Below are 26,304 nucleotides of genomic sequence, written 5' to 3' on the forward strand. Positions count from 1 at the left end.
TGATCAATCCACGATAATTACGTAAATTAATTTTTTTGCCAATACCAAAACAATCTCGGGTCCGCTCGCTGGCCGCTGTCACATATATACAGAATTCGACTTTATATATAAAATAATTAAGGCCTGAAATAGTTTAGTATAAAAACTCATTATTGGCATATATTCTAGATCTATATAGTAGATAGAGCTAGAACTAGATCTAGAATCTACGGCAGGCTTAAGTCTAGTTTTTCCGTAGCTCTAGATGTAGAATCAAGAAAAATCTAGATAAATCCTTTATATTCTCGAATTATATGATCCTTGTAGCTAAAAAACAAAGATTTATATCAAGTATTTAAGTACTAGCCTTGTTTAATATAGAAACTCAATATTATATTGTGTTTTTTTAATTGTTTTTTTATTTTTCACTAATTAATTTTGACCTAGATATAGGCGACATAAATTTTTACTTTATAATGCGCTAAACTTTTGAATGAGCAACATGATCTTCCATCGAAGCCGCCATGTTTGTTGTAAAAAGAAAATGAAATATATGACTTCACTATAAATACAGTCATTGTTCTGAAATTGTACAATTAAAGTAGTGTTTCTACCAATGAATATATCAAATAAATTAATTAACGTCTTTAAATGAATTTGTGATTAACAGTTGGTAAAAGGAACATTATTCTTTACATAAATACGTACTTTACAGCTCTACTCACAGTGCAGATTCTCTCCTGTAACCAAATGGACAAACAGACCAACAAAAAAAAACAATAAATATACACACTTCAAAAAAAACTTGAGTTTTAGTGGTATATAGATTATCTATTATCCATTTGATAACAAAAGTATTTTCCTTACATCAGCGAAAATATTGACGTTATTTTAGAAATGCTTATGACATTGGGTTTTATAGATCACACCTGAACTTTCCGATTTAATGCAGAATTTATTACTTAACTTGAGAAAACTCATAGGATTGCCTCGGCCCTTCACCGCAGAGCCCATTCAAAAACGGTACCTGTGAGGCCGGACCATTTATCACCCACCAAAATCCATTTTTACACGCAGATATACAATATATACATACATACACACACACACACACACACATATATATATATATATATATATATATATATATATATAATCTAATATATAAAGCTCAATTCTGTATGTAATAAGTTTGTTTGTCGTTAACACACTTCTATGGATTTAAGTGTTAGATAATTAAAGTCCTTATGTTCTAAATTTATGAGTTAAAAAATTAATATTGAAAGTTTTGGGAAATAATTTTCATTTATCAAACTGAAAGTAATAATTTTCGGCATGTTCATTAAACACAAGTTTAAAAAAAATATCATTTACAAAAATTCTAATTATGTTTTTATTTAGTCCTATAGCACTTACTTCCCTTTGATAAATTAGGAAAACACAATTACTTCCCTTTATAAAACCATTGCATTAGTGGAAAAGAATTTACATTTTATTAACACGTTTTTATTAACTCAGCTTCGCGTGTGTTTGTTGTTAAAATTGACATCGAAAATTAGCCCACTTCTGATTGCTCTATAGATCTGAAATTTGGCATGCAGGCTACTTTCGCCTAACAATTTCAGATGCAATCATAAAAACTAGCAATTAGAGACCGTAATTAGCTTAATTTAATTACGCCCTACGGACCATAAAATTGAGGACATGATTTCTAAAGATACCGACAAGACTGGAGGCCTATTGACACAGTTACTTTGGCCCCAATCGATGTGAGCGCGCTGGCTGTGATCGTATAGTGGTTAGTACTTCGCGTTGTGGCCGCGACAATCCAGGTTCGAATCCTGGTCGCTCAAGATTTTTAGTCCGTGTACTTAATCAAGTCATTTATAAAGTAGAAAATAAACTATATAAAAAACTTTTTTAAAAAACACGTTTTTCATGTGTAGCAACGGACTAAAAAGGAGAAAATAAAATACTTAAAAAAAACTTTTAAAAAAACCACGTTTTTCTTGTGGACTAAAAAGTAGAAAATAACTATTTACATACATTTGATGACAAAAAACGTGGGTCGGGCAGATGGGTCGGGAAATTTGATGGTGAACGTACCCACGTTTTTTGTCATCAAATGTATGTAAATAGTTATTTTCTACTTTTTAGTCCACAAGAAAAACGTGGTTTTTAAAAAGTTTTTTTTAAGTATTTTATTACTTTGTTTTGGAGTTGGGAAAAAAATTACATAATTAGCGGGGATTGATCAAGTGCAAATGTTGTAGGTATTTTACGGATAAGCTTGGAGTATTATAATTGTTCATTAAATTGAAACAGGTGCGTTCGTTTAAGTGAGTGCAAAAGACTATGAATAAGTTGGGGTACTATAGTCGTTTATTAAGCTAAAACAGGCGATTCCGCCCCGGGCTAGACTGTGAGCACTTTGCGTTTATGTTCGCGTTAGTGTTTTCTTTGTGTTTAGGTTGGGTTTGCGTTAGTGGTTGCGGTTTGATTTGGTTCGTTTTTGTTCTTTCAATTTTCGTTTTTGTTTGTGTTTTTTTCTTTGGGTTTGTATTTGTGTTTTTGGTTGGTTTTGCTTTTGGATTTGTTTTGTTTTCGTTTGCTTTTTTGTTTGTTTTTTCTTTGTGTTTGTATTGGTGTTTGTGGTTGTGGTTGGATTTGTTGTTAGGTTTTTGTTTTCGTTTGTATTGTATTTGTAATTGTGTTAGCGTTATGTTTGCGTTTTGTTGTTTAGGTTTTGGTTGGTTGTGGTTTGGGTGGGCAATGCCGGGTTTATGATGACTACTAAACACACAGGTAATGGTCTTTAACAGAAAGGTTTTTCACAGAAGCCAGAGCAGGGCCTGGCCGGGACGGCTAGTATATATATATATATATATATATATATATATATATATATATATATATATATATATATATATATATATATATATATATATATAAACACCCAGGTAAAGTGTATCGCAGAAAGATCTGTAATCAATAAAATCAATATGTCGTTTGGTTTCCCTCCTCGCACTTCCAGCTATAACTAACAATAATGCAAACTGGAATTTAAAAATTTTAAATGGCAATGCTCAGAATTGCTCACAGGGATCTAAAACGTAACGATTGGACAAGGTAAATTAAGTCAAAAGATAAGTTTGTACACATAACAATTTTGTTCTAAAGAATACTGCAATTTAATTAACATTTAATTCTTTACATGTTTGAGAAGCGTTACGAGTAATTCCTTAATAAGGGCAAACAATTACACCATATATTATGAGGTTAGAACTACTGTGATTTTACGCATAATGTGCTATACTTATGTTATTATTAGTTATTTGTAATATTCCTAGTATTAGGTGTTAATAAAATTATTTTCATGTCTGACGGCTCTGCTTTAATGAGTTACGCAAAACACAGTTCTAATAAAAAAATACCCATTACGCAAAACACAACTCTAATCAATAAAAAAATACTCATTACGCAAAACACAACTCTAATCAATAAGAAAAATACCCATAAAGCACGTGACAAGTCTGTGTGTAGCACGACAGTTGCTGCTAACACACGCCTAACACACCCCACCGCTCAGTGTGTAAAACGTAACGACACAAGACCTAAAAATATAACATTAGTCACGAACCGAAACAATGAACTAGAACGAAAACTTATTTATAGAAACTGAAACCGACCTGCTCACTACAGGTAAAAATAAATACCCGACGTCAACGGTTCTAAACTTGAAATTAAAGAAACGAACTTGCAGCGCTAGACCAAAGCATGATGGAATCAGCAATTGTTCAATTACAGAATCCCTGCATTGGCTTGGATTGATTATCCTTTCCTGGAAATGGTAGAACTAGAACTAGTAGCCAGAAGTGAAACTTTACAATGAAAACAAATTTTATTATTCAGCTACGCTTTCGGACCAGGTTGTCGTTGTATATTTCAGACTAGAGAAAGATTTCTCAAAGGTAAATTTGTATATATATATATATATATATATATATATATATATATATATATATATATATATATATATAAATATATATATATATATATACATATAATCTATATGTTTCATTCGGAGCTTATGTTTAAAAGTATAGAGTTGTATTTTTATTTACTTTTGGAATGTTATTTGTTTTCATTATATATTTACAGTTGGAACTAGCTTTAAGTTGTAAATTTATAAACACTCGCTCTTTATTTTATCTTGGTTTGGTAGCACTATGTAAACAAGGGGCCTTTTTTTAGCTAACATTTTAATTTACATAGTATTTTCTAAAACAATGGAGATGATTTAATGAGCTATTTTTATCAATTTTTTTTGCCTCAGACATGTAATTTACAGCGCCATGTTCGTCTTAGTATTACAGTTTTCATCATCGGCTTGTGCGGATTGATACAGATTGACAATAGTAATACTTCTTTCTCACATGAAGCCCCTACTTTTATTCATTAAAAATTGTTTATTTATACATAATACAAAACTAGTCATTTAATTTAATTTTTTTTTTAAACCTGAAAATTTAGATAGTGGTGATTCAATGTTCTGTAGAAAATGTGGAGGATCTTGTGAAGTCTGAAAAAAAAACTAACCTGAAATAAATAAAAATACAAGAAGGCATTTTTTGTAAAAAGGGTGAGTGAGGGTATAGGTTTATAACTGGAGCTTAGATAATTTTGGGATTAATTGAATATAATTTTTATAATAAAATAGATAAGATCTTTGTGACTTAAACAAAAGACAATAATTAATGAGGCGGGGAGATTTGAAAAATTTTGTTTTTGTTCATTGGTCATTTTTTTTTTAAATATCTCTCTCTCTCTCTCTCTCTCTCTCTGTCTCTCTGTCTCTCTCTGTCTCTGTCTCTCTCTCTCTCTCTCTGTCTCTCTCTCTCTTTCTCTATCTTTCCGACAAAGAAAAATTATTTCTTTGTGTACTGTGTTTTCATGAGTAAATACTATAATGAATGCTACATTCATTTGTTTATATTCTCGAATCAGAATATCTGTTGATAATATTTTTGGAAGCCAGATCTAATATAAATAACAATTTTAATGAATAAACTATTAAAGCTAACGTCGATGTAATAGATTAGAATACAACGGACACAGAAGCCTTCCAACATGTAGCTGTCTTTATTCGAAACCGGAAGAGGAACAACAATATACAAGGGACATCACTCATAACCACATTATAAATATAATACTAATACAAGAAGAGTGAGTTCCCTTGACTTCACAATTCTCAATATATTACATCCCTTTACCCTTAGTAAACACAACATATCTCTCAATAGAACAAATGATAGTATTCCAAAATCACCAATTATATTGTAACATGAACATTACATGATTTAAATCATTTGGTAGATTACATCCTTACAAACAATGCACAATATGTTACAACATAATTAAAATACAAAACAATGATGTCAAAGTCTTTTTGACCTTTAAAATCATAGGTCTAACTTATTTGGGACTTTGATTGTTCTGTTTGACCTTCTCAGTGGCTTTTGATTTGGTGACTCAAGATTCTGACCATCTGGATTCTCTATCTCATGAGATCTAGGATCTAAATCATTAATTCCAGAATTTACATTTTCTGACTCTAGACCACTTGGTTCACTCATATCAACAGAACTTGGTTGTGGAACAAACTGAGTTGGTGTGAACTGTTCAGATTTGGTGGGATTGACAGATTCACACTTATTATCTGCACAAGTTATTTTTAACTGGTCTGCGTGTCTACGGACAATACGTCCATCATTTGTTTTTACTTTATAAGACACAGGTCCTGTACATTGAACAATTTGACCTGGCATCCATTTTTCCCCTCTCCCATAATTTCTCAGATACACATCATCATTTACTCCAAATTCTCTTTCAATGGATGTTTTGTCATGATTTACTTTTTGTGTATGTTGATGTTGGGAAACAAACCTTTGAACAGTTGGATTTAGTAGGTCAAGATGAGTTTTAATTTTCCTACCACATAGCAATTCACATGGTGCAACACCTGTTGTTATATGAGGAGTTGTGCGGTATTTGGCTAAGAACCTGTTTACTCTTTCTCTGAGAGAAAACTTGTTACCGGTACTCATTTTTACCATAGCGGTTTTGAATATGCCTACCGCTCTTTCAGCCAAACCATTCCCAGCAGGGTGATAAGGTGATGTGGTTATATGCTCAATACCATTTGCTACACAAAACAGTTTAAATTCATGAGCAGTGAAATTAGGCCCATTATCTGAAACAATTTGATCAGGTAATCCATGGGTTGAAAATATTTCCTTAAGTTCTATAATGGTATCACTTGCAGTGATTGTGTTCATGATTTTAACTTCTAACCACTTAGAATGTGAATCAATAACAATTAAGAACATTTTGTTCATGAAGGGTCCTGCGAAATCTATATGTATACGTTTCCATGGTTCGATTGGCCAGTCCCAGTTTTGCAAAGGTGCTGTAGCTGGTTGATTTGAATGTTGTGCACAGCTTGAACAAAGCTTTACATATTTTTCAATATCAGCATCCATATGTGGCCACCAGAACTACGACCGTGCAAGACTCTTCATTTTGGAAGAACCAAGATGAGTATCATGTAAAGTTCTTAAAACTTCTTTTTGTAACATTTTAGGGATAATGACCCTTGACCCCCAGAGTACACATCCATCTTCTAGACTTAACTCTGTTTTTCTTATTTTATATGGCCTTAAATCATCATTCACTGACTCTTCAGGCCAACCATTCTTACAGTACTCATATACTTTTATCAAGCACTCATCTTTTTGTGTTTCTCTCTTAACATCATTCACATTTATAATGGAGTTATCCATGATAGTGAAAAGAACAAATACATCTTCTGGTACATAGCTAAGGCTTTGGTTTTTTAAAGTTAAACGACTAAAACTATCTGCACTATTCTCAGATCCAGGTTTGTATTTCAATTCATAATTGTATGCAGTTAGTGTGATAGCCCATCTTTGAATCCTTGGTGAGGCATGCTCAGGTAGGGGTTTGTTTTCACCAAATAAACCCAGCCATGGTTTACGATCTGTAAAGATGGTGAACTTCCTACCAAACAGAAACTTATGAAATTTCTTAACACCAAAAATGATGCCTAAGCCTTCCCTATCTAATTGAGAATAATTTTTCTCAGCCTGGTTCAAAGATCTACTGGCAAAAGCAATGGGTCTGTCACCCTTTTCAACTATGTGGGATAAGACTGCTCCTACACCATCTGGTGAAGCATCACATGTTAATATAAGTCTTTTCCCTGGGTCATAGTGAGTTAGTAAGGTGTCAGAAGACAAAGCTTCTTTTGCTGCATTAAAAGCAGCATTTTGTTGTTTACCCCAGTGCCAAGTTGCATTTTTCTTCAGCAGCTTGTACAGTGGTGATAGTTTACCAGACAGATTCCCTATGAACTTCGCATAGTAATTTATTAAGCCCAAAAAAGCTCTTAGTTGTTGGGTATTTTCAGGTTTGGGTGCTTCTTTAATGGCTTTTGTTTTCTCTGGTTGAGGTCTGAGACCTTGCTTGCTCAAAATATAACCAAGAAAACTAATTTCTGTCAGCATGAATTGACATTTATCTTTGTTTATCTTTAAACCTTTTTCACCAACTATTTTCAAGACTTTATCAAGTGTTTTAAGATGTTCAGTGTCATTCTTACCAGTTATGTACACATTGTCAAAGTAAACACAAACATTTGGAATATCCTTAAAAATACTGTCCATGACAGCTTGGAAAATTCCAGGGCTGGATGATATACCAAAACATAGTCTTTCATATTGGTAGAGTCCTTTATGAGTATTTATTGTCGTATAGACTTTTGAATCTGGATGCAGTTCTAGTTGAGTGTAAGCATGACTAAAGTCTAATTCAGTGAATTTGTCTCCTCCTGCCAAATTCAAAGAAATTTCCTCAATGTTAGGAATAGGGTACTTATTTAGCTCTATTTGCTTATTCAGTGTAGCTTTGTAGCTTTATAGTCTCCACAAATTCTTACAGAACCATCCTTCTTTAACACTGGCACAATGGGCGTTGCCCAATCGGAATAGTCTACCTTCTTTATGATGCCATTAGATTCCAATCTACTTAGCTCATTTTTAATTTTATCCCTCATTGCATAAAGTGGAACTCTAGCTTTGCAGTATCTTGGATTTGTGTCTTTAATGCTTATCTTCACTGTCCTATCATTTAGTAATCCTGAACTACCAAAAACACCTTCATTTTCAGATATAACTTTATCTATTGAAGTAAAACTAGATTCTCTTGCTTTGTTTACTGAAAATATACTCTCCCAGTTTAACTTAAGATCAACTAACCAGTTCCTACCCAGTAATGGTGGTCCATTTCCTTCAACCACAAGAAGAGGAAGTTTAACACTTTGACCATTATAGCTTACATGAACCATACACTCTCCTATTACCGGAACATTGTCACCAGTGTATGTTGTTAGGCACTTGTGACATGGTTGTAGAGGCACTGATCCTCCTGTGACAGCGTCAAAGTCTTTCTTTGTGATGACAGTTAGAGATGCTCCAGTGTCAAGTTGGAAGATGATGCTCTTACCGTTTATACAAACTGGTACATTGATGGGAGCATGACTTTTTGATTTCGCAGAGAACAGGTTGAACTCCGGCTGCGAATCAGTTTGAGCATTTTCACAGGTAGAGTGGTTCATTTGTTGGGTTAGGTAGTCTTGGTGAGAACTAACATAGTGCTTTCTTTGGTTGCGGTACTGTCTTGACTGGCTAGATTTAGCAACAGACGAAGACTTTGCAAAGCAGGCCTTGGCAATGTGACCTTGATTACTGCACTTATAACAAGTTGCTGATTTGAACTTGCATCGATGAGATGCATGGGGACCATTGCATCGATGACATTTTTGATAATTACTAGATTTAGATCTAGGATGATTTGAACGTGCAGGCTGTTTAGCATAAGTTGAAATGCTCAGATCGGGTTGGTGTTTGTTAACTAACCTGCTGTTTACTGCATGGATCCCTGAGGGTGCCAGAGATCTCGCCGCCTCAGATGACTGCTGGAATGAAGTTGCTAGTTGTATTGCTTTTTCCAATGTTAGATCTGACTCGAGAAGCAACTTTCTTTGAACATCAGGGCTATTTACACCTGTCACAAACTTTTCACATAGTCTGTCAGACAGCGTGTCGCCGAATTCACAGAATCTACTTAAATGAAGTAAAGCAGCAACATATTCTGATATTGATTCGTTTGGTTGACGAGTCCTACCGTCAAATCTGGCTCTACACAGGAACTTTGATGGTGCGGGCGCATGGTGGTCTGTTAGCAGTTTGCTCAGCTCGTTAAAGCTCTTGGTAGTTAGACTAGCTGGTGCGCATAAGTCCTTTAATAGCCTAAATTGTTGAGGCCCTATGACTGTTAACAAAACAGCTCTCTTTTTGGCTTCTATCGTCACGTCGTTAGCTTCAAGGTAAAAGCTTAACCTATCTAGATAATCATGAATGGTTTCATCATTCGAATCAAGTTCTTTTATTTGGCCATACAGCGCCATTATCCTAGAAATACTTAGCCAATATGCTCTAGCAAGCTTTTTTTAAAGTAAGCATGTGCTCTTTTAAGTCGATTGATTTATCCTCGTCGCCAGTTGTAATAGATTAGAATACAACGGACACAGAAGCCTTCCAACATGTAGCTGTCTTTATTCGAAACCGGAAGAGGAACAACAATATACAAGGGACATCACTCATAACCACATTATAAATATAATACTAATACAAGAAGAGTGAGTTCCCTTGACTTCACAATTCTCAATATATTACAGTCGACATAATAACGATGAATTACAACTGTTTTGGGATTTCCCCCTGAGGTCCATGTATGGCTGCATGGATCTAAACCCGCAACTTATATGTTTGTACAGCACACAATCGTCTGGGTCACGGCACCACATCTAGAACTACCTTTTGTGAAAATGCGTCTGATTATTATACTTACTCTCGGTTAAAATTTTGAAAAGAGGTCGCTCTTAACCATTAAGTAAAATTAAGCTAAATATTAGTTTTAATTAAATTATATCCTAATTTAACATATTCCTTTGCTAAGACGAAGATTTGTATTAAAGATTTAAGACTCGTTAATTTTAAAAAAAAACTTTATTCATTGTGTTTACAGACTTCTTTTTTTTTTAAACTCGTGTTACAAACTTGTAAATAGTAGGTCAATTTAGTATATTTAGATAGACATTTTTATTATTTATAGTAAACGTAAAACAAACGTAACAATACTTACAATGTAAATAATCTTATAATTTTTATTATTATTTCGTCTCTTCAGCTCTCTGTAAATGTTATACATATAATGTTATATTTTAAATGATAAGCTTTACAAATAATTAATTTTCATTATTTTGTTTTGTCTTGCTGTAAGAAAAAAATATCATTAGAAACCGTCTTTAAACTTACACACAAACTAGACATTCATGTGGAAGAACATTTTTTTTCTCTATTTATCTAGATGGATGGGATGGATGCACGTGATTGGGATAGACTTTATCAAAATCGAAAAGATTTGCGTGAACAGAAACTCGATAAGCTAGAGCTGATGAATCACTTATACGAGGTAGGTGTGTTAAGATTTCGATCTTATTGAAGCACATGATTTGTTCTCTTCAGATTTGGATATAGATTTACAGATCAACTATCCAAACACATCCGTTTTCTTTTTTTTCTTTTTACATTTTGACTTCGAAGCAAGTCTGGTTTAAAATCTAGTGTCTTTATGGATTTAGGCGAAAACATGAAAAAAATGTCAAAATATTTTTTGTGATTCCATTTTGTGATTTTTTAAAATAGACTGCTATTAGCAATATACCAATTAATATCACGGATGTTGAATAAGAGTATTTTAATTTGATTAAATTAATGTTTCAGTTAAGGCCCATTATCTAATTGAAGTGACAAACAGGCATACATAGATTACCGGCTAAATTTGTCTAACGACCCATACCGAAAAAATCCTGGTTTGAATGACAGCTTAAAAGGGTCGGCCTGGTCGAGTCGGTAAAGCTCATGGTTGCTAAACCAAAAGTCTCGGGCAGATGAGGCTCGTTAATTGAAGACAGCCAATCTTCTAAGAGAGACAACTCCAAAATCAAACAACTGCTGCCTTGTTCTTGGTTGGACAAAGGCTAGGAAGGCAAATTCTAAAAGAAAAGCAGGCTGAAATCGGAGTCAATGTCCTCAGTGGCGCATAACCAGTTGACATTGTGTTGGAAGAAGAATGACAGTTTAAAATTGATTTTTTTTTAAAAATTACAATTACATTGCTAATTGGGAAGGGTGATAAGACATTTTTGTGACGATGTGTGACGAGTGGAAAAAAATCAGAAAGTGTGAAGATACACTTTCACATTAAAAATATTGTGTTTGAAACTGAATTGTATTTGTAATTTTGCGTTTTAGAGTACTGTTTTTGTAAATTGTAAAAGAAATTGATTAATTTACTTAATGTTGACCGCACTCCCTACAAACCTTAGAAAGTAATGGATAATTTGAAAGACAAAAACTGCGATGATTTTGGGTTAGGGATGGGGGATGGGGTTGCAGATCAAAGTGTGACGTCAATTTATGGTGGTCTGGCTTTTTGTAACGATTCGTGACGAAGGTAAAATTCGTCAAATAACCGTTTAGTCATTTATGAGTGATCCTTATTCGTACACTTAACATACGTTTAAGAACTCATTTTATAAGTATAATATTTTTAAAATAAACATTACATATATCCCATCTTTGCTTTAACCTTTAAATTTTAGAAATTCGTCATTTCTCAAGATGACAGAAGGGAAGTGGAGACTTGTAAACCTACTACTTATACCAATCAAATGAACACCTTGTTAGAAATTCTTAAAAAGAAGCCCTTACGACTTAAGGCATATCAGTAAGCATGTTTTAATTGTCAAGGGTTATTTAAATGTTTTATTCTAATCTAATTAAAAGTTATGTATGCTTTTACTTTTAATGTTTTTGTCACAGCCCTTTTGTATGACTGGGTTCACGATATAAACTAAAAGTAAATACCAACCACATTACTGGAGATTTCACAATTTTATTAATATTAGATCTGCATATTCAGAATGACAGTCAGCAGCTACCCTACTCAACAAACACGACTTTAAATTTCGTCATCTTTTCTCTTCTGCCGCCTTCTACCTCTCGCTTCCTTTCCTTTCGCGCATGCGCACACCCACACTATATTTATATTTTATCTCGTCTTTTTAATACACACACTCACAACATACATTCATATACATTTAACTGTTATAATTTTAGACTTTTTTCAACAAACTAAAAATTTCAGGCACTTCATAGACGGACTGCGTACAGATACACCTTGGTTGGCAGATCAAATTGAAAAAACAGAAACAACAGCAGATCCCAGTCTGAAGTCTGTAGGTGGGTACTTGTTTATAGTAGGGCGAGTGGGGTGTTAGATTTTTATGCTAACAACTTTTGTCAATGGCTTTTCTATATGAAATATTAAGTCATGGAATTATTTTTAAAACGCTATCGGTCATGGTATCGATTTATTCAGACTTATTCAACCCGGAATACTAGTGTTCAGTGGACTTGCTTTATCAATAATAGAGATCAATCATGGACTTATTGATTACCAACATATATAGTTGCCGAAAGGCTTAAAGCGTCGATGAACTAGGATTGTAGATAGTCAATTATTGATAGTCAACTTACTTTGCTTAACTCGATAATTTGAAGTTTTTAAAACTGAATAATTCACATTATGATTTAACAGTAGTTGTTATTTTTTATTTTATTTTTTTTTTGTTGTTGTTGTTGCTGATTGTGTTTTTTATTCAGTCTCTAAAAATTCATTTAATTATCAGCTAATTAATTTTTGCTTTATTGTTTTAACCTTTTGTCTTTGCAGCTGATTCTAGTCTCATCGAGCAAGAAATTTCCGAAGTTCTCAGCAAATTGTACACACCCAAGAACGGTGAATCTGTTTACCTGTCTGAGGTTAAAGAAACGTTGAAACAGAATGGAGTCGATACCATTGCCGCTTGCTACAGTGACGAGAAACTCATACAGTTGATTCACAATGCCTTCACCAGAGTGGAAGAAATAACCAGGAGCAAAAGAATAGGCAGGAGGCTCATTGCAGACGTGTATCTTTTATTTAGATGGCTGGTCAGATGTGTATATTGGTGTAGCAAAACTATTTCTAGCACTTTATCATTTACATCTTACTGGGGGGGGGGGGGCGCATAATAACAAAACAGTAATAACAGTTAAAATGTATATAAGTTTAACAATTTATTGAAATACTTCACTGTAGCCCTATATATTTTTAGTTTAAAAACAAAATTATCTATATATATAATTCGCTTCTTGGAGACGCTAGAAAACTAGCTGTAAGCGCGCTCCCTACCACCCCACCCCTACATGGTCTGTTGAGCTTTGGTTCAATCTAAATGTTTACAATCGTAGGAAGAGAGGGGACTGCAAGGCGCGCTTAGAACTTGTTTTCTAACGTCTCCATGAAGAGAATTATATATATAGATACGTAAAAGCTACATCCTTTTTCAACAATAGTAGACCTACAATGTGTTTTGGTGATCGAAATAACATTGCTTAGGCTAACTATTGTATTTGTACTAGTGTATAAACCGTTTCGCCTTGAATGAAAACAATGTATGCTAAAACAAATCGAGCAGGTCAGAATACTGCCTTCTGCTAATTGTGTCCCTTCATGGCCCGTTGCTTCTAAGCATCTCAACAAAATAGCCAGCGAATTGCGTTGGTCTGAAAGGACGTTACAAAGTATATATCATTAGAACGTTATTTTCTTATTTATTTCCAACACGTTTATTTTACATTTTAAATTAATTTTCTTAACTTTGTTCAAGACGATTTAAAAATGTAGGTTTAAAAAAAAGCAGTAAAGGTTCTACTACAGGAGAAATCGACAACAAAGGTAAAGATGCTGAGGATATACAGTACAAAATAGGTAAGTAAAAATAAAATGAGTAAAACACTTTGTTGTTTTAGGGTGTTTTTTGTCTTCAGAATATATATGTTTATAAAAATTATTTAATTACCTTTATTCATTACTCATAATAATGTTTATTATTTCATTAGATTGTACAACTGATGAAGTAAAAAAGTTTAAAACAGATGAGTTGATGAAATTCATAGAAAAACACCTGCTTGCAAATCATCTTGAGACAGGTTGTCTTGAAGTGTTGAGAGCTGAACTTATCACAGGAAGAAGTTTTTTGCTAGAAACTTCTGAATCACTTAAAGGCTTACTAGAAGGTTTTCCCGTCAATTTAATAAATTGCTTGAGTGATTTAATTACTCATGTCAAAAATACAGAACAATATTCAAAGAAACCCTTAGAAACACAGATACTGCGAAAATTTGGCAGTAACAATTCTAATAAAACCTATTCTACAAAACGCAAACTTCCAGTGACAAGAAATATCAACGGGCCACTGACACAGCCAATCAGAAACTTTCATCTGGTTGAGGAGCAAGAATTAGATGATGCTCTTGAATTTATAGCATCAGAGTTCATTCCCTTTGTATCGGCCTGTTTGAATGAGAGACGAGATGGGACGATTTACTTTGGTGTGAGTCCTACAGATTCTGACAAATATCAGGCAGGAGAAATAGTTGGTGTACAACTTCCACAGAAAGATCATTTAAAAGAAAAGATCGATATTTTCTGCGAGAGATCATTCTCAGATAGCCAAAGGCAGCGTATCTCACAAATGCTGCGTAATGTTTGTTGTGTTCCTGTTGTTGATAGTGATCTATCAGATCTCTTCGTTGTGGAGATAGACGTCATAATTTCAAGTAAACTTTTGAACGAAGATACCTTTTACACAAAGTTGGACTACATTCCAATTCACTATGAAATATGCAAGCAACCTAGTGGAATTTTTAGATTTTATGATGGAATCCCCAAAATATGTACACAAGTTGAAGAGATAATAAATTATGAACGGAATGATAAGCTTAAAATTATTAATCAAAGGTTGCAAGATGAGAAGAAAAATGATGTTATAAAAACTAATTTAGGGGTGAAGCTACAGAATCTTCTTGGTAGTGGCAACATCGAGAACTCCTTTATCTTTCTTCTCACAAGTCCTGGGGAGCCAGCATCGACACAAGACGACATAAGCAGTGAAGTCTCGTTTATCCGGACAGTGGAGCCTAGATGTGTCTTTGACTTCGAGACGAGACCAGATGGAGTTTTTAAAAAGTTGGATAATCTTAAAGAAGATTTTATAAGAGTTTTAACTTTAGATAATTTTAAAACGAATGAAGACGCGAATTTGGGCAGAGGTGAAATTGCTTGGATATTCTGTAATGGCTATGATACGTCTCCAGCACAGGAGACAAAAGTTTGGAAAATGAAAAGGAGAAATAATCTTCAACAAACACTTGATGTGTTTCAAAGACTGTACCCGGAAAATAGAGTCATTGTGATTGTCTGTTTGTTTTCTGAAAACTATGATACCCTATTTGAAGGATGCGATGAGGTGTTTAAAAGATATCAGAAGAAATGGATTCTTCTTGCTGAAAATGAAGACTTGGCAAAGAGATTTTTGGACAGGGCTAAGGTTCGAGAACTAGCCGATACAGATGATGTATATGAACGTTGCGTGATCGGTCTGTCATGGGAAGAAGTGGATGAAACTTTGCTTAGCACCAGACCAAAGCGCAATAATGTTCCAATGTGTATACCATGTTCTTCAGGGGGTTCTGTGAAAGTTGCAGAACTTCAGCTAAAACGTTGGTCAGATTTAAATATTTTGACATCGGGAGAACTTAGTTCCACTGAAAGTGAAGACGAGCTACATGAAAAAAATGAAGAGGTCAAGAAAAGATTTTACCGGGGTGACGAAGTGGATTGGTGGAATTTTCATTTTGGGCACCATGTAGAGCGGCAGATTCATGGCAACCTCAAGGTCAGGGTCAGAGAGGCGCTGAGCAACCAAGATGGCTTAGAAGAGAACCTCATCACATGGGTAAACATCCATCATCAACATGGAGCAGGAGGAACAACCGCAGCTAAACACATTCTATGGGAGTTCAGAAACGAGTGGCGGTGTTGTGTCTTGAATACAATTTCTGAACAGACTGCTGATCAGCTTCTGGAGCTAAGGGAGTTCAAAGACAAAACACCAAAGCCAGTTCTAGTGCTCATAGATAACCAAAATGATGACATGACGGAAGATCTAATAGCAATAATAAAACAAAAACTCGAAAACCGTAACAAATTTTCCTATCCAGTGTTCTTTACACTTCTACGCTGTGTGCGGATAATGGATGCCCCCATCTCAGGTTCACACGTATCACTGAGCCATAAGCTGACTGACAAAGAATTACAATCTTTTGATGAAAAATTTGAACTTCTAGAAAAAGACTATAGAACTAAAAAATCAAATGTAGCCCCTAGCAGCCTACTATCTTTCAACATCATGAAAAATAACTTCAAAAAAGAATATATTGAACGAGTGGTCAAAGAGTTTACCAAAAGTATCACTGATGAAACAGAAATGAAGCTCCTCAAACTTGTTTCGTTTATAAGTACGTACTACAGCAATCCTGTGCCTGTGTTTTGTTTTGATAAGTTATTGCTACAACAACCTGAAAAATCCTTAGCAACAGCTGGATTCCCACCCAGCTTTGTGCGAAAACCGCATTGGGAAACAAGGCTGAGTGACGAAGTGCATGTTTTACTTAACATCCGCTTGAACAGAGGCTGGGATAGAATAGCAGCCTTAAGAATATTTAATAGGATGGTTGCCAGTCAAGTATTATTTTTAATGAGAGAGCGCACTGGTCAGAAAGAAAGTGAAATCCTCTTGGAGCTTTTAAGTTCGGTCGAGGTGTTTTGTTTTAAGAATCCTGATCCTTTATATACTGTCATTAAATCGATTCTCCACAACAGAGAGAAGCTATCTGGAAATCGACAACAAAAGTTTTCTCAATTCGTGGAAAACATACGTCAATCTGAAGGACCTGAAAAAACTGTTGAAGTACTTTCTGCATTGTATCAATATAATGGAGACGCTTTCACTGCGCAGCTTTTGGCGAGATTTTTTCTAGACATTGGAGAATGGAACAAGGCAGAATTCTATGCAAATAAAGCAGTTGAAAGATGTCCAAAGAACTCTTTTCTAAGGGACACTTTAGGCCAGGTTTTCTTTAATCAGATTCCAAAAGATGTACAAGATGTAAATGACGACACAACACTTATGAAGAAAGTACAGGATATTATTTTAATTTCCTACAACGCTCACAGAACATTTCTGGATGGACAAAGAGTAAGTAAAGTGGAAGCAAGTCACAAACATAAAGCCCGAAATCTTGCTTGCCATTTTGGTGAATTAAAAGCTATAGAAAATCTTCTGGAAGCTCTATCTAAGTATCTGGACGAGTCTACAATTCACGAGTATCTGGTGTACCCAGATAAACAAGTTGAAATACTTTCCTTTTTGAAAGATCATGAAAAAAGATTTCTAAAGTCTTTGGATCAACGTTATCAGAAACTGATGAGGCGCCTCAGCGAAGAATTGTTGCACTCAGAAGAATCGCTCTGTATCACTGAGCCAAGTTTTCAACAGAAAAAACTGGTGAAACTGAAAGTGAACCTTAAAAAGTACTTTGAAGAGAAATCGGACAGTGTGCCAGCAAATTTAAATAAGACTTTGAAGTGCGAATATCGAATGAGGCTCGTTAGAGATCTTGGTGCAACTTCTGTGGAAGCGGTGCTTACACTAAGGAACAGTAACGATAAATTGATGAAAATTATTGAATTAATAGAAAACAATTTAGCGGGAAAATCTGGCACAGCATACGAATACAAGTTAGTTCTTCAGGCCTCCTTTGTTTTAATGCTCGGAAACAGCTTGCCTGAGACAAAATTTAAAGACGTTTTGGGATGGAGCAAGGAGTTGTACACAATGGAAAGCTTTCAAAGAGATAAGATAGATTTGTACCCATTTTTCTTTTTTGTCATTTTCAATTTTCCAACACAAAGTAGAGAAGCATTTCGATTGCAATACATGTCGGAATTATCCACAGCACTTGAAAATTGGAAAATGGCAGCGATGAAAAAATGTAGCAGTTTAAGGGACAACAAAAGAAATTATTTAAACAGAGTCCAATATTTCCTTGGGAGCGATTCACCACCAAAAGACATCGTTCACTTTGATGATTTTAAACACATATTGGCCATGCCTGATACCTCTGAAAAATGGAAACATCCAGAACTCCGAAATATTCTATTACCTACCAAAGGAATGCTTCTAGAAGGCGGCAACTTAGTGCGCATTTACTTAAAAAACAAGGAAGGAGGCCACGTTTTGATCAGAACAGCGCATTTTGTTTACGATCGCTCCAGGTGGATGAAGAGCGTAGAGTTTTATGTTGGTTTTTGTTTGACCGGACCCAAAGCCTACATCATAGAATTTAAATAAGAACATGGGTTATAACATTCTAGAATAATGAAAGCAAAGTTTATGTCAGATTCACCTGAATATATCAAGTATAGAAATATTAAGGCCTGAACACATTAATTGATTAAATTGTTTCCACACTTATTGACTATAAATGAGGAATGTTTTTACTGCACTTTCTGGCTATTGTTCGTGGCAATTTAAGTTGTTTTAAATTTTTCAGATCTTTGTTATTGTATTTTTTCAAATCATTATTTACAATCAAATCTTAAAATCTACACCACGTTGTACATTTCAGACCGGTGCACATCACTTTTTAATCAAATCTTTATATCTATATACTACTAAAAAAATTGCGGAGTTTGTATTTTTTGTACAAAATCTTATTTAAAGACGCTAATTAATTTGTTGATATATTCATACGTACAAACACAAGTTTACAATTATACAAATTGAGATCAAATACTTTATTTACTTATTTTCCAGGCCCTGTATTCGTATCAATGCTATTAGTTAAATTAGGATATAACTTAATTTAAAATAATATTTGGCGTAATTTTATTTTACGGCAAAGAGTTACCTCGGAGAGTGTTTAAAATAGTACAAATAGTTATATTTAAAGGTGCCTAGCTGGCCGAGACTACAGTGTTATGGGTTCAAAAAAACATCGTGTCAGTGTTATTTTTGTTTTAATTTTCACTCAAAGAAAGGGCACATGGCCTTAATAATGGATTCATTTGTTATTCATTTGAGGTTCGAGCTCAGTAAGAATTATAGAAATAAATCTATGTTTGAAAAGACAATAAGTGTAATAAGTGTGAATTCTTCTAGATGTGTATTATAAAGTTGCCTTTCGGACCTGGCGGGACACGGGGCATGTAAAGTATAGTTCACCTGTTTCTGTGACCTCGGCATATGAAGGGATAGTGTGCTCAGCGGAAATCGGTTCCTTTAAAAGACAAAAACATGTTGGCTAATGTGTTACGTCTTTTTAGATGGGGGTCTGGCTTTTCGTGACGAAATGTGCCAATGGGGAAAGATAGGGCAGAAGATAAAAATCGTTTAACAAGCGTGACCTAATTTATGAATGACCCCTAAATCCACAGTTATCCAGAGGATAATGGGTGGTCTAGTATATACTAAACCTGTATTAATTATTAGAGTATTGATCACTCTGAAAAAAATATATTGATTTTCAGGTTATTTATAATGTAAACATGTTTATAATTGAAAATTTCTTTCACATTCCTGTAAACTAGATGTTTTATAGTCAGATATTTTATACGTCTATTTTAGTCAAAGCACTGTCTTTTTTTCTAAAATGTTTTAATCAAAGAGCAAGAACAACAATTGTATTGGCTGATTCAGCCAACAGCCGGTACCGTTTTTTTCCATGCTACGTAAGATCCCATCAAACACTGTACCAATTATTATGTTCTTAGTTTCGTACTGGGGCTTATGTAAGTTGTCGTGTTCCAGATGACGATTCGCATTTTAGTACTGCAAATAATAAACATAATTAAAACAAATATTGAGCAACAACTCTAAGTTGAAAGTAATAGAGCCCAAGTAAAATTCACAGAGGATTAATAAATAAATAAAAAGGTGAAAGATACTGTATCAGGCTAGGCCAGGGGTCGGCAACCTTTTGAGACGGAAGAGCCAAAAGTTACAATTTTCAAAATTATCCAGTTTTTAAAGAGCCACAAACATTTTTATGTCAATAATATGATCTTTGTTAAAGATTATATATATATATATATATATATATATATATATATATATATATATATATATATATATATATATATATATATATACAATTTTAAATAAATAGCTTTAAATGTATGAAATGATCTCATTTGTTTCTGTGTTGAAAGGGTCTGCTATAAACGTCAGAGTGCTTGAATTTGTTTTGAATTGCTCAAATCTCTCAGTGAAAACACCCTTCATTTTGTTTATAGTAATACTGAAGTGATTCATGTTAGTAGTAGCATTGGTTTCATCACGATATTTTTTTTCTTCGGATTTTTTTGTAATTAAGTAATTTACCGCTCTCCATGTCTTAAACAAAAAAAAAGTTTTTTTTTAAACAAACCACTTCTTCAAGCAAGGCATAGGCTGAGTTTTCCTTTTAGTTTTACATTTAGCTCGTTTAGTTTCTTTATGATCTCCACCATGAAGTTGAATGTTGCAATTTGGGATAGACAAGTTAATAGAAAGTACATTGAAATATGGCGTTACTAAATATTCTAATAGAATAGCGAGTGTTTATTGTTTATGTTTATTATTTTATCGTTCAATACCAAGTGTTGCAGAACAATATTTTTATTGAGCATAAAGCTGAAGAGCCGCAACTTGACATCAAAAGAGCCGCATGCGGCTCGCGAGCCGCAGGTTGCCGACCCCTGGGCTAGGCTACTCAAAAAAAAAACATGGGAAAAGAAATGTATAATTTAAAACATTATTATACTAGAAGAGATGATACTGCAGCGAAGCAATAATATTAATGGCTGGTTCGTTCCTAAATTGCCATAATAGTCAAAATTGTATGTAATTAGTTGGCTTTTAATTGCAATGTTTATAAGTTTTATTTTCTAAATTAATGTAAGTTAATACTTTTTTTTAAATGTCCAATCTTGATTGACATGTTTTCTGCGAATACTAAAATAAGTGGATAATGCACAGATTTTTTTATTGTTGTTTTTCACTCATAATTTTATTCAATTTTACTAGCAGCTTTCTTAACTTCAGATAGTTTTTTTTTAATGGTTTTGATACTTTAATAAAAAAAAATTTCTTGTCAAGTGTGATTGATCATTAGCTTTTCTATTTCTCTATAACTTATAGGCTGTACTAGTTTTATTCAACATACACTTTGTATTTTTTTTTTTTACATTTTATAAATAAAGACTAGAATTTCATTTCAGACAAAACGTGTTTATTACTTTATTGAAAATTTTAGTTAGCGTAGAATTAAATTTAATTAATTTTTAACAAATGAGATATGCACTGGTACAGCTGAGCTGAGCGTCAGTTACTTAATGTAAGCAAGGAATCATTTAATAAGTCAGTGACATTCCCCTCAGCCTATCAATCCCCCGGTAACTATCCTCAAACCAGAGGCGTAGCGACCCTTCCCGGCGCCCGGGACAAACTTTTCGATTTGCACCCCCCCTCGAGATTTTGATTTGCACCCCCCCCCTCAAACTTTCGATTTGCACCCCCCCCCCTCGAGATTTTGATTTGCACCCCCCCCCCCCCTTCAAACTTTCAATTTTGCACCCCCCCTCAACCTTTCAATTTATTTTTCCAACCCATTTTGGCGCCCCCTAAGCTCGGCGCCCGGGGACATATGTCCTCCCCCCACCCCCCCGCCGTCCCCCCCTCGCTACGCTACTGCCTCAAACTCCCCTCCGCTACGTTTATAACCATACAACCCCCCCCCCCCCCTCCCCGTCAATCACTCAGAAACGTTACAATGTACATTATTCCGGCAGTTACATTGTAATGTGTTGTAAGATCGGATATCTCAAATACTAAGCATTTCTAACATGCCAAATATTTACATTTTACATTTTATTGTCGGTGCTCTCCCTTTGTCGTTCCTAAACACCCTCGATGCGTTATAGAAAGTTTGGCTACTAGATCTAGAACTGATATTTCTGACAAGATATGACAACAAATGTATGTAGCCTTAAATCATCTTGGTGTATTTAGGCTAGAATAAAAAACTTCATGCGGGTGAGTTAAGTGAGCTAAATAGTAGTAAGTCCACCAGGTGGCACCAATTAATCATATCATTGTTATTTGTAGGTTGATATTTTTTTGGGTAGGGGTGGGCAATGTTCCCTCTAAGGACCAAGAGTGTGTGTGCAAAAAATATGTTGTGTGCGCGGTGCTAAAAATGACTTGGGCAAGTTAATATGTATTTTTAGTCTTGCAATTAAGCATAATAATGAAGGCATGCATTTTGATAAATTAATAGTATAATGTGTGTGACTTATGAAACATATGCAATTAAATGGAGATACGAATACCATCAAAATAAATAAAAAACTAATAAAAACGTTCAGTTATACTTAGACAACAAGTTATATGGTCGACTTACTATGTTAAAGTAAGACAGTCATATGGTAATAATGCTAATACCATAACGGTAATACAAACGCAATAGTTTAACATATGCAACATTTAATAAAGCTGACTTAAAAACAAATATTAGCTAACCTTTCAGGGGCATTTATTGCAATTTCTCGCGTCTAGCCTTACATTGCTTCCACACCTTATATGCTTTGTTCAAATCCACATCCTCTCCAGCATTTAGATATAATTTAGTTTGCATCAGATTCTCCAAATGTGTGGCTTCAAGTCTATTTCGTGCTTGCACTTTTATTATGTTAATAAGGCTAAAACCTTGTTCGTAATCAGCACTGCATGCTTGGAAGGTACAATAATGTCACTTAACTTTGCCAGTGAGCTAAATTTTGTTATTTGTTTTGACAAATCTTGCATATTCAGACATATAATTTACAGAAACAGATTTGAGTTTTTCACTTTATCGAAATTTGAAGTCATTGTATTGGATGGTAATTAACTGATCATTTGTTGTACGTAACCCGTCTTTGTACTTTACGCACAGTTGTTTGATATCTTTGACGCCGAACTCAAATGCATATTTTTTAAAACCTGTAGCATAAAAAAAGATGACAAAAACTGCAGTTCATCTCTTGGAAACCTAACATTTAAATGTTCGCAGACTGATTGTATGTACTGTGTGGTTTGCCTTGTGTCGATTCTTTCGTTTAACTCACACTTTTCTTGGCTTTAATGTTCAGTGTAGTGCTGTTACGCCTGTCTCCAGAGCTAAGGCATCACTTACAGTAAGCTGAGTTATTCCACTAAAAACGGTTTTGTAGAATACAGAATTGACTGGACGAAATTTAAAATAAAGGATTAGCATTTTATGTACTGTTATGCCATCAACTATAAGCGTGTGGAATGATGCTGCTCGAAGTTCTGTCAGTATGTTCTTTACAACAACTTCGTTAATTACTTGAACAAACTCAAAGGCGTATTTCTTACTTCGCCAACTGTCTGGTATTGAAACATACTTCCCCGTGTGGTTATGAATCAGTTGTACCGACCGCATCGAGGCGTTCATCTTAATGATAAGAAGAACATTATCCGTTAGGATTCGAACTTGATCCTCGTTTGATCGCTGGCGCTCGTTTTGCTCAATTAGTTTTCCTCGCTCAATGTAAGTTTCAACCATCAGACGTTTAAGGTCAGTTCCATGTGAGCTGTTGTAGGAAATCGCAACATTTCCTACGTAAACGAGAGACAATAGTTGACGTTTACAGTAGTCAAGCGCCCATGATTCCCAGAGCTTTCCTGTGACCAATTCGTTGTTTATGTTGGTTTTGTTACAAGTAGTAGCAGCACAGAACTTACACTTCAGTCTAATCTCATCTGAATATTCGTAGATGCTTTTTAATTCAACCGAAACATTATATGATATGGCGTATCGGTTGTTACTATAACTTTGAGCCATTCCAGTTTAAACGAATATATCGCTTTTTTTTGTGCCACATTGTTGTACTGCTTGTTACACACATTTTTCTTTTCAACATTTTCAAATAGCACACATTAGTGGACATTAATTCCTGATTTACCTAACCAGTCTGTGAATACTGAAACAGTTCGATCCAGGTGCACGTAATAATCCCAAAGAATTGGATATATAGTATATAAATCCTTAAACCAAACAGAAAAAAAGACATCCACCTTTAGTAAAGTAGATTTTACATCTGACTTGGGTAAACCGTCTTAGTATCAGGAGGTGGGTGGGGGTTGGGAGATGGGGGAGGGCAGTGACAATAGAAAATAAAACCTTGCATGGTCAGCTAGTAGCCACAATCCCTTTCCGGTATTAGGTGTCAGTAAACCATTAAATCAAGCAGAGGGAGGGTCACCCAGACATCACATCGGTACCCGCCCCGCTCAGTTTAGAGTGAAGTCATTAACTGGACCTGTGGTATGACAATGACAACCAAGGTCACCCCCCCCCCCCCCCCCAAGTCAATGATACCCCTTGGTTTCTGTTTATGCATCAAAACACAAAGACTGTTCGTTTAACAAAACAGGCAATAAAAATGTCGCTTAATTCAAACCACTGGCCACATTTTTTTTGTGAATCAGGCTAGCCCGACGTTCTGATAATCTGTGCGCGGGGTCAGAAAATGTCTGCGCGGCACATTTTAAAGTACTGCGCGGCCGCGCAGCCGCGCCAGTTAGAGGGAACACTGGGGGTGGGGGGAGTTAGTCTTTCCAGTCTTTTGATTCGAATATTTTGATGAAAGTCGAATTGGTCGAGTCGGTAAAGCTTATGGTTGCTAACCCGAAAAGTCTCGAGTTTGAACCCTTGGGCAGAAGAGGCTCGTTAGCTGGGGACAGCCACTCTTCTAGGAGAGACAACTCCAAAATCAAACAACTTCTGCCTTGTAGTTTGTTCTTGGTTGGACAAACGATATGGGAGCGAATCCGAAAAGAAAAGCAGGCTGACATCGGAGTCATTGTCCTAAATGTCGCATAACAAGTTGACAAGGGGATCCCTTCCAACGCTTAAGTCAAGAACAAAGAAGATGAAAGTCAGAAACCTAAATAAAAAGTTGGTATTTTTAAAATGCCGAAAGGCGCCTGAAGGCGTTCGGTCGATAGAGAATTTGTTGTTTTAGAAACTTCGTGATCGATCTTCTGAAAGCCGATAATTTTTTTTTTAATATTTTTTTTTAAACCCCTTGGCCTAGTCATTCTATGTTTATTTATATTTTCAGTGATAGATTGAGGAAAAAAAACTAAATTGTTTTTGACTTTTTTTTAAGCGCTGTTTAGTTACCGAAAGTACTTTAAAAAAAAAATAAAAATAAAAACACCAAGTCCGATAAAAAACAAAAATGAAGTATTTATACCTGCAAACGATTATTAAAATATGCAATGAACAAATCTAGACTATTCACGGTTGCGTCCATTAATATTAGAACTTATGATACATTTTTAGTTAAATATAATTCCGTAAATGACTTGTGTGTTCTGAATATGCGAACCCTCCCTCTGCACACCTCATATACTCCACTGATACCACAGAAAGCCACAGCCGTGTCCATTGATCCGTGAACGTCAACACAGGCGACTCGCGCGCGGTGATTCACCTGCTATTTTTAGCACACAAGGGAAATAACAAGAGGGAGAAAAAAAAAAACTCTTGTCGCCATGCATTGAACCGCACACAACAGAAGTCAATACAGCACAAAGTTTTGGGTGATGTGTTAGAAAGGTCGGTGCAGATATGCCCTGTGGATAAACATTGCTGTACTCAACAAAAGGTAAATGTGTGTAGATATATTATTACTAATAACCCATCAATCTAGTCACCGGTGATCAAGACAAATATTTTCCTTTGTGTATTGTTCCACCTGTGTTCTTTGTGTTCAAGTCGGCTGCGTGCGTGTGTTGGTTTTTTCTGAACGTGTTCACGAAACCGTTGTGACGCTGTGTTTATGTGTGTGTGTTGTTTTTTTTTAAACATGTTCACGAAACTGTTGTGACGCTGTGTGTTTGTGTGTGTGTAGACTTACATGTGTGAGTTCATTGAACCAGTTTTGGAGGTTGTCTGAATATCGTGCACCTGTTTCTGGTTTGTATACATTATTATATCGGTGTATTTTCCTTTACTATGATCGGAATGCCAATAATATGCTGTATAATGGACTTCTTTATGAGGGTTTTGGGCTGCCAGTAGTTTGGGGGGGGGGGGGGGCCTATTCAATTATTGCCATTGT

General features: G+C 34.9%; 1 protein-coding gene across 1 annotated transcript; it reads left to right on the forward strand.

Moving 5' to 3' along the window:
- Window positions 1-3,890: 3,890 nt before the first annotated feature.
- LOC131940605 (sterile alpha motif domain-containing protein 9) lies at window positions 3,891-20,088 on the forward strand. The gene is made up of 7 exons (XM_059299312.1): window positions 3,891-3,950; window positions 10,489-10,593; window positions 11,786-11,910; window positions 12,331-12,425; window positions 12,919-13,156; window positions 13,898-13,998; window positions 14,130-20,088. The coding sequence occupies exons 2-7, from the start codon at window positions 10,489-10,491 to the stop codon at window positions 18,482-18,484; spliced, it is 5,019 nt and encodes a 1,672-aa protein (XP_059155295.1). The 5' UTR covers window positions 3,891-3,950; the 3' UTR covers window positions 18,485-20,088.
- Window positions 20,089-26,304: the final 6,216 nt, after the last annotated feature.

This window comes from Physella acuta, unplaced genomic scaffold, assembly GCF_028476545.2.
Source record: "Physella acuta isolate Inbredline_101_S28 unplaced genomic scaffold, ASM2847654v3 ptg000323l, whole genome shotgun sequence".
Taxonomy (NCBI): domain Eukaryota; kingdom Metazoa; phylum Mollusca; class Gastropoda; family Physidae; genus Physella; species Physella acuta.

Excerpts from the sequence above, each read along its gene's own strand:
- LOC131940605 (XM_059299312.1), top strand. The coding sequence starts at position 10,489 with ATGGATGGGATGGATGCACGTGATTGGGATAGACTTTATCAAAATCGA. Across the intron at positions 10,594-11,785 it reads TGATGAATCACTTATACGAG|AAATTCGTCATTTCTCAAGA; the intron begins GTAGGTGTGTTA and ends TTTAAATTTTAG. Across the intron at positions 12,426-12,918 it reads TCCCAGTCTGAAGTCTGTAG|CTGATTCTAGTCTCATCGAG; the intron begins GTGGGTACTTGT and ends TTGTCTTTGCAG.